Source organism: Coenobita brevimanus, chromosome 83, assembly GCF_032717465.1.
Source record: "Coenobita brevimanus isolate Jiangsu-jjx chromosome 83, ASM3271746v2, whole genome shotgun sequence".
NCBI classification, from domain to species: Eukaryota; Metazoa; Arthropoda; class Malacostraca; order Decapoda; family Coenobitidae; genus Coenobita; species Coenobita brevimanus.
The window spans coordinates 13,244,382-13,254,805 of record NC_137036.1 but is presented as its reverse complement, the minus strand read 5'-3'; the positions used below and the strand labels follow the sequence as shown (position 1 = coordinate 13,254,805).

The 10,424-nt window shown below is 41.6% G+C and overlaps 1 protein-coding gene across 1 annotated transcript in view; it reads right to left on the bottom strand.

The window, feature by feature from the left end:
• pps (protein partner of snf) overlaps positions 1-10,424 on the bottom strand; it is an 80,115-nt gene that overhangs the window by 5,405 nt on the left and 64,286 nt on the right. Inside the window, exon 24 of the mRNA XM_080280191.1 lies at positions 9,442-9,598. Coding sequence (XP_080136317.1) covers positions 9,442-9,598 — 157 coding nt within the window. The remainder of the gene's footprint in view (positions 1-9,441; positions 9,599-10,424) is intronic.

Genomic DNA, 10,424 nt, shown 5'->3' with positions numbered 1-10,424 from the left:
TATCAACAACAATGGATTTCATACTTTCAGCTGTCTGTTCATTCTTACTCTCCACTACATCACTATCAGACAATAATGCATTTCTTATCTCCAAGTCTGCTCATTCTTACTCTCCACTACATCACCACCAAACAACACAGCATTTCTTAATTCCAGAAAGGTACAGCTTACACTTTAAACAGTGAGGGGGCCAACTGCCTTTCCAAACACCCAGCAGCTCCATAAATCTGTATCAACAATATCTGATTCTCACAGCCATTCCACCAGCAAATATGATGTCAACAAGATACCAAGGCTTCATGTCCCTTCAAGACCATCATTACTGACTGGATGAGGTTGATACGCCAAACACCACAACTAAACACCACTATTATACCGGTACTGTTTTTGCTTTAACTTGGCCTTAAACTGCCAGCTCTCCATGTTGAATACAGAGTTGCAACAATAAGCAACATTAGGATATGAAGCTAGTCATGAAGATGTGCTGTAGAAAGGATGTAGTGCTATGGTGTTGTTTTTGTCAGAGATTTCGGTGAATAGGCTGCTAAAGGATGAAAATCTGGGCCAAGTTTGAGTAAAAGTAGCACAGTTCTAACTCTGATATCATTACATCTCTATAAGCAATGGTTTTATCTGCATCACCTTATAACTTTCCACTAACACATAACTCTCCACTAACACCACATCATAACTCTCCACTAAAATAAAATGGGTGGGAAACACTGAAATAAGAAGACAAAGCATACCAGTAAGTATAAAACTACCCATTCACATTATTCACACAACATCTTGGATTCCAGGGGCTTAAATAATGAGTCAATGAGTGTCTGCCCCACTGCTAATAACTCTCACTCTCTGATGCCTCCTGGACCCCACCTCACCCTATCTTTGAGTGAGAAAAAAGGAGTAAGATGATTAACTGTATATTTCCTCTTGTCTCTTCTCCTTTTTCTGAATCATGCCACTCTCTCTGCATTTATTTCCTTTTTTTCAGTAAAACTATGAGCATGAACCAAAAGCCAGTGTCCAAAGTCCAATATTGGTCTACCCCCACCCCCCGCAGGCTTCACATGTCACCATGACTGCACTAATACTCACCATCTCTATTGTGAGAAGCTTGGGAGATATTCGGACCTGGTATTATGCTCCCCTACTGCAGTTCTTTCTCCTTAACTTGGCTTAGATTTATTTTTATTATTATTATTATTATTATTATTAACTTATACATGGCTCACTGACAGAGAATGGGTGCTACAACTCTAAAGCACTTCCTAATGATTGATATAATCTTGTACCACAGTTTTCACCTTCGTTAAAATTCAAAATTCAAGCTGGAGAGATGTCAAAGTAAGGCCAAGTTAGAGTAAAAAGACGATGGTGTTGCTGCTGCTCAACCCCAGTCTCTCTCATCAAGCAGACCCATCGACCACAGGTAAGCAAACTGGCCCTATAAATTTTCTTCTGCCAAACACCAGATGATTTTATTCAGCTGGGAGTAATTGCAGTTCAAACCATGCACTTCACAGACAAGAGGGAAAGCTACTTAAGAAGGTGATGGTTTAGTAACAGGAAAGTAAAGGGTAAAGGTGAACGGTAAGGAAAGGGCACATCAAGAACAGTAGTCAAAGAAGTAATGTGTGTATTGTATCTGTCTAGGGTGGTAGTTGTCATAGTTTTGGTCACAGAAATAGCAGCAGTTGTTGTCATAGTAGTAGCAGAAGTAGTTGTAGCCCTGGATTCGTGTAAAAAGTGTGAACCCAGTGGACTGAAGGCTAAAGTTGTCGTCATCCTGCAGTCTGCCATCTTCTTTCTGGGGGACAGAGAGTTGAGGGATGTTTGTATTGTGCAGAGGAGTCACTTGGTTATATTGCTGCCACCAAGTGAAGGCCTCCCTCTCCAGCATCTCTGTGTGGGGTAAAGATAAGGAGAGCATAACAAGAATATATGAGAGAGGGGGGTGTAAGTTGTGGGGCAATGAAATGTCAGGGAAGAGGGTGACACAGATGTGATTTGTTTGTGGCCACCCCTTAGGCGATTAGGGCATCTAGCAACAGATAAATAGTAACTCTGACACTGATAAATATATGGATAAAATTCATGGCAATTAATACAACTATATGTCTTTAACTGATCCTAAAACTGCCATCTTCACATTTTGAACTCTGAGCTGTAACAATACCTTAACACTGGAATATTATGTTAGTCATGAAGAAGTGCTACTGAAATAGTATCGAGATGCAATACTGTCTTTTTCTGCCACTGAGCTACATGAACTAAAGTGCAAAGGGACGAAAATCTGGGCCAAGTTAGAGTAAAACCCGACCTTCCTCTTAAATCTGCCATGGTAGAGCAATGATGGTTTTTTATGGTCAGGCAGCTTCCTATAACCTATAAACTGTTCACATTAATCTTTACACCTGTCTTCTAATGAGGATGGGGTACACAACTACCTTTCCTGAGAAGCAGAACAAGTGCACAAGTCACAGAAGAACACAGAACATGCATATACATTGTGGGGCAAGTCGTAGAACATGTATATAAGTTGCATCTGCTGAAGTAATGTAAACAGTCAACGATTCAGATTACCAAGAGATGGGTGAGACTGAATACTACACTCTTTTTACTCTAACGATCTAAACTGCCATCTCTCCATCTGGAACTCTTATAAAAGCACATTAACACAACTATAATGATACTAGTCACGAAGAAATGCTATCAAAAGGATGTGGAGCCATAGCACTGTCTTTTGCCAATGAACTGTGTGAAATAAGCAGTAAAAGGACAAAAACCTGGGCCAAGTTAAAGAGAAAAAAGTGTGCCAAAGTCTTCCCTGTATGTCATAAAGCTGAGGTTATGAGTACAAGGCTGGAAATCAACTATGCACTGTACTCACTGATGTAGCACTGTAATCCCTGTAATCCAATCATTTAGCACAGCACAAGCAGCCTCTAACCACCTAAGGTACTCTGAAGCAGTGGTGTGGACAGGGGGGTGGCCAGGGGAGCTGTGGCCACACCTGAAATATACCTGGCCATCCCAAATTTTCAGGGGATTACCTCCACATCCCCACTCAACACTTCTCCTCAGGCCACCCCATTTTAAAAACTCTACCTACACCCCTGCTCAGGAGTGTGGGGGCCATTCTTTCTCCCTGACAAAAAACTACATACCCTGTTCCTGGTGCCACTCTTCCTCCTCAACTGACAAAAGATTAGCCTTGTTCCCAATCACCACAAATCTTGCAGTAAATCTGGGTAAGATGCAGGGGAATGACACAGCACTGGGTTATCTATGAGCCGTGATCTACATGTAAATTCTCAACATGTCTTCCACTCCACATCATACCTTAGGCTTGTTAAATTAATGTCCTGTTGGATCAAGGAGCCTTTCACTATATCTCCCTTCCCTCGTATGCTTAGCTTGACGATCATTAGTTTCTCTGGGATACAGCTCAATTTTTCACCACTCGTACTATAAGAGAAGCATTTGACTCCCTTCATACTGTTTCATTTTGTTTATAGATTTGTTTCATTTATGCTCTTTTGTTTATAGACTTTTATTTCATTTATAGACTTTTTTGTTTACTGACTTTCATTCCATTTACACTCTTTCGTTTCATTTATAGACTTTTGCTTTACAGACTCTCATTTCGTTTATTAATTTTCATTTTGATTACACTCTCTTGTTCCGTGTATGGACTCTTTCGTTTCGTTTATAGACTCATTTCATTTACAGACTTTTTCATTTCGTTTATAGACTCGTTTCATTTAAAGACCTTTTCATTTCGATTATAGACTCCAATAAGCTTGTATCTCAGCCTTGGTCACATAATGGCAGATCTCCACATTGATCAATCTCTAGCAGCCTCTCGATCATTCAAAAGCCAATCACACATCACTTACTAAACACATCCATTGACCAGGTTTCCAGATTAACACTCAAGAGATGACAAAGCAAAGGAGAAATATGTGGAGGAGAAAGTAACAGTCTTTCACATGGTCTGACAGAATACCATACACGTCATTGTCATCATTGTCATTATCATTGTCATTGTCATCATCAGTCATTATCATCATCATCACCATCATCATCATCACTGTCACTGTCATCATCGTCAGCAGCAGCAGCAACACAGGCAATCTTTCATATGGTCAAGTACAGTAAAATAATAGGAAATTATTTTGGCCACTCAAAATTCCAACTCTCCATTATTCAAACAGTGTCCCTTGCAGTATCATGGCTTATAATCTTGGTGTGTTCATACAACTAACTTATCATCATCATCATCATCATCATCATCTCACACCTAATTCTGGAAGGTTGTCAAATTCCACCCTTCCTCCTCTCCTTAATACAAGAATATATCCATACATCCATCCGTCATCCAATCCTACATTGCCCCATGAGGAGCGCAGGAGCCCGGGACTAGGCAAGTTGGTCCTGACATTTAAGATGGAGAGTGACGCAAATTACTTCTACTCAGTTACAAGATTGCATTAAGGACCTTCAGAATTCTAACCTCTCCCTTTAATGCAACGGTCCCTTGTAAATTTTTAAATATATCTAGTGGGCTATTGTTTTTCTTTTATATTATGCAAAGAAGAAGGAACCAAAGGCCAGAATCCCACAAAACTGTTCCTCTCAAGAAAAATAAAACCAAAATATCAGACAGCCAGCTTCAAGATCCATTCATATTGAGATGCCTGGACACACTGCATTTAGAAGACTGGAGATCACAGGCAGTAAAGAGGTCTCCAGTTCCAACCTTCCTCCTTCACTTCCTACAATAACGTTTTATATACAGGTATTTTGTTAACACTTCTGTAGGTTAAGGATGTCAGAGTTCCAGCCTTTTTCCTTTGCTTTATACATCCCTTGGTCAGTTAAACCCATGGTCAAATGAAGTCGACAGGGACGCATGAAGTCGATAGGGATGCATGTGTTCCCAAGATTCAGTTCGTACATGTAACAAGTTTGCTGCTGTGTTTTCTATTGAGACTGAGGATGAGATGAAGTGATGGAGTACTGAGGTATATGAAAGATAGGGTGTAAGTTGGAGGGAGGGCAGTGAAACGGCAGGAGACAGAACATGGAGGCAATTTGTTTGTTGCTACCCCTTACAGGATTAAGGTGTCTGGCTACAGAAGGACAGATATATAATTTCCAGCAACGACATTTCAGCTAGAATTTTAAACGCGATATTTCCAGCTACTAGTGAATTCATCGTGGAAATTCATCCGACTTCTCTCAATTAAACTGAATAGATAGATTAAAAGCCTGACACCATCTTTTGTGCTATTAAAAAGGTCAAACAATTCAAATTAAGTTATAATCTCCTATTTCTCCCATCTTTCCTGTCACTTCTTATTGCTTTTCTTTCCTTTACAGGTGGCTTTACATTGAGTGACGAGCCAAATGGTTTCCTGTAAGCCAAGAAACCATTTACAACGCTGGGTGGTAACCATATAACCAAACCATACGTGTTCCCTACGTGTCAACAAGTGGGTTGGTGGAGGGTTAGTGCCCCTCCCCGTAAAACAACTAACTCAAAGTCAAATGGCCACCCCTTGCGGGATTATGGCGTCTGGCAATAGATAGATAGATAGATACTTGTACTGGAATCTCGTGCAACACAAGTATAACACACCATATCACGTAATAATAATAATAATACCTAAAAAATAATCATAAAATAATAACAACAACTACAAAGCAGAGACTGACGGGGCATCAATAAAAACATACATATATACGACAATGCTAACAGCCCGTCTCAAAATCCACTCTTCAAAATGTACAATTGCCTCCACTTACAAATGGTACAGGTATTGGGGTGTTGGGAGTTTTATGTGGCACTGTGACCCTGGGTGGAGCAGCCGCAGCATCCACCCAAGAGCCAAACCTCTCCATATTTCCCAATCCTCCACATATTTCCCAATCCTCTTCATATTTCCCAAACCTCTTAATATTTCCCAAACCTCTTCATATTTCCCAAACCAGCTGCTTACCTGTGGTTGACGGGTTTGTTCAGCTAGAAAGACCAGAGTTAACCAACAACAAAAATATCCTGTCTCTACTGTCATCGGACCTGTATATCAAGGTCACACTAGAGATGACAAACACACCAGCATCACACAACACCAACACACCATCCCCTGTACTACCTATAACTGAAGGCAACGGTACAGGCCGAGGCTGCACAACCATCTATCTACCTATCTACTGCCAGACTCCTCAATCCGGTTCAGGGCGGCCACAAACAAATTGCCTCCACGTCGCCCTGTCCCTCGCCATCTCACTGCCCTGCTCCCAATTCACACCCCCCTCTCTCATACACCTCTCCACCCCATCCCTCCAGAATATTAACGGACAGACGGCATCACAATAAATGATAAAAACTCAAGCCACCTAACAGAATCTGAATCCACTTATCCTCATCCTGGCTGGTACCCTTAGATGACCAGGCATGCATTCATACACTCTATTGGTAAAATACGCTCAACATTTAACAAGAATATAACCACAGACAGAAATATAACTATGGAGAGAAATATAACCATGGAGATATATAACCGTGGAGAGAAATAAAACCGTGGAGAGAAATATAACTGTGGAGAGATGTATAACCGTGGAAATATATACAGCAGTCCAGATGAAAGGATCCGCACTTGACAGCCGCTCTGGCCTTCCTCTCGTCGTCGACATTTCTGCCGTTCTGAAGTCTATGAAAGAAGGAAATGCTGAAAGGAAAATGTGGTTAGCGGCTGAAACTCCATGAAAAACCGCCTGAATGTTGATCTAGCTTCTCGTGCCTGAAATAACTACATAAATTCAAAAATAAATTAATGTATGTTACTGTAAATCGAATAAACTCTGGAACTAGATAACAAACATTAGAGAATTATATGGTTTAGTTTTTATTTAATAGGGTGCAAAATAAGCTGGTAATGTAGTGGTTTGTATTGTCTGTAAGTGATGTCAGAATTCTTGTACTGGTAGGTGTATGGAGGTTAAGCTCTAGTAACTTCCAAATGACAATATTACTACTTCTACTACTGCTGCTACTACTACTACTATTATTACTACTGTACTACCACTCCAACTACCACTACTACTACTACTGCCACTACTATTATTACTACTACTGTACTACCACTATCACTGCTACTACTACTATACATGAATATTATAAACCTGCAATTACTATGGCTGTCAATTATCATGCTAATCTAACCTGAAATTTAACCAAGAATCAATACAACACACACAAACATTTTTTTTTCTGTCATCTAAATATTATGAAGAGAGATTAGGAAAAATGGAGGGGGGTTGCTATCTGAAAATTATATAAAATGGTTACTGTGTTCATTCAAAGTTCAGTAATATCTGTTGTCCCATATTAGTGACAGCCTTATTACAAATGCCAGAAAATTTTGATGGTGCAGGAGTGGAAATAGATCAGTATGAAAGGATGATTCTTGAAATTAACTAACAAACTCACTGACAACTCCGATTCACATATCTTTAAATACACGCAAAATTACCTTACCTTACCTTACCTTGACTCTTTCCACTGGTAATCCAATGGTAGGTTTCACAGCTACCTTTACAATTAGGAACTAACGTCAATCCTAATTAATGTCCTCCTCATTCCCCACTAATACCAGAGGTGGGTGCGATCCAGAAGGACTATAAAGTGGTCAGTACTGTATCTTTTAAAAGGCCCCAATAGGCCTATATATGCATCGGCCAGAGTAACTTAATGCCGGCTCTCCACACTGCTCAATCTCTGACAGCCTCCCTATTCAGTCCCTCATCCAGGTCTTTTTTGGTCTGCCTCTCACATCCCTACCCCCAACATTCATACTTCTCATCTTCCGCACCCAGCTGTCATCTTTCATTCAATACACTCATTCACTCAACACTGAAAATGCTGACAGCAAGCCTATACATGGTGGTGCAGTGTATCCTGGATGGTGCAGCTGTGGCATCCACCTGTGAACCAAACCTGTGCATATTTCCCTGCACTTCGCCACAGGAAGAACCCTGTCTCAACCCTGCCGTCTACCACAAGGGGGCATCGGATCCCCACACGATGTATGTACTGTACTGTAGGTCTAGGATGGCCCTATAAAATTAGTTGCAGAGAGACCACAGTAATACAACTCGAAAATCTATCTATTGCCAGACGCCTCAATCCCGTTTCGGGTGGCCACAAGCAAATCGCCTCCGAGTCGCCCTGTCCCCCGCCATCTCACTGCCCTGCTCCCAACTCACACCCCCCTCTCTCATATACCTCTCCACCCCATCTCATCCTCGGCCTCCCCCTCCCTCGAAAATTCTTTGAAAAATTCTTTGTTTTACCTTTTGTATACCCCATTGGATCCCAGAGCTGCTGGGCAAGGCTCCATACTGGAAGGGAACCTGTATTCCAATTTTTTACTAATTAATATGCAATGCCTTGTTCCTTTGTGGGTCCCCCTCCCCTCATCCACCAGGGAGTGATGGGAGAATTGTCACAAGCTATCTACCATCACACGCATCCTTCAACTTCTCACCAGGCAGTCCTCTTCCTCTTTCTTCCCTTTCACCAATGTACTGCTCTCCTCTGCTTCCATAACCAATACAGTAGGTGACAAGCTGGATGATGCTTGTCAAAAACTGGGTGTCTAACCTTACTGCAGTTAGCCTTACTTTGTACCTAGTCATATCTCAGCTGCTCTTTTGATTCGTTTTTTTCCTTCTCCCTCAACCCTCCCTTGCTTCTGACTGGGCAAAGGTGTAACAGTCCATTCCATGGCCCAGCAATCTTCCTACATATCTCACACCTCTCACACGTCACCACTTCAGCATTAACACCCACCATCCACAGAATAAACACTACAGCTGTCTCATTCCGAACTGTTGTATTGATATCAGCAAGGGTACTATTATGATATGCCAGTGGGTCTTAGAGTAGATAGAGGAGCCTGCTTTAAACAAAATTCAAATCTTCAAACCGCTCCCCACTCCACCAGGGGATCAAATTAGCATCCACTGATCAGCAAGCCACCTCCCTCACCACTCAGCCACCACCTCCACAACGTACGGCAGAGACTAGAGAGGAAAGTACCACAGCAATGTCTTCCCCTACATTTTCCTTTTTTGTATTTCTGGATCCCACCCACCTCTGAAATGTGACTCTGATGATGATGATGATGATGATGATACCTAACACCTTCACAAATAGTTTAAAATTGACTATCTGCCCTGAAAAGTAAGATGGTATTGTTGAATGAGGAAGACTGTGTGTGGTGTGAAAGAGATGTGGAGAGGTATACTGAGAGAGAGAGAGAGAGAGAGAGAGAGAGAGAGAGGAGCAAGGTGTCAGAGTGGTGATGATGATGATGACGACGACAAAGATGCTAGCAATTAATCACCACTTACAACCCAATTCCTTACCGGGTGGCCTAAGTGAAGGTGCGGTGACCCCCCCTACGATGCTCCAGGTGCCGGTGATGTGGTCGTACACGCGTTTGCTCTTGGCTCGTACGATGACCCCAATCAGCATGTGCGCCCGCTGTTCCTCAAACCCAGGGCCATCGAGGGGGAGAAGCACCTACGGATATAAACAATTATCATCACCATCATTTTTTTAGGGCCTCTCTCCCCACATATTACAATCATCATCATCATCATCATCATCATCATTTTTTCAAGGCCTCTCTCCCCATATATTACAATCAATCATCACCATCATCATCACCATCATTTATCCAGACCCCTTTCCTTACGCATTACACCCAATCATCATTATCATCATTTATTCTGCTCTCTTTCTTCACAAATTAAACCCAATCATCATCATTATTACCTTTATCATCATTTATTCACACCTCTTGCTCTACAAATTACACCCAACCATCATCATCACCATTTTTTCAGGCCCTTACAAATTACACCCAATCATCATTATTATCATCATCATTTTTCCAGACCCTTCTCCATAAACTATACCCAATCATCACCATCATTCATCCATCTCTTTTCCCAACTATGGATGGGGTGAGCCAGGGTCCTGTGATCTACAAAATCATCATTCATCATCATCATCATTCATCATTATCACCAATCATTCATCATCATCACCACCATCACCAATCATTCATCATCAACATCACCATCCAGACCTCTTTTCCTACCTATGGATGAGGCCAGGTGGGGTTCTGGGGTTAACTGAGCCAGAAAAATACCTGACAGTACAACAGAACCCCAAGTCTGACCACCTGAATGACCAGTCCCGCACTCCACATCCTGACTCTACACGCCAAGCTCATAGTCACACACCATTTTTTTACTCTCTCTCAAAACCTGATAAATAATGACTGGAGGAGAGGAGTAAGATGGTGAATAATGTGAAAAATAAGACTGTGTGTATGTCCAAG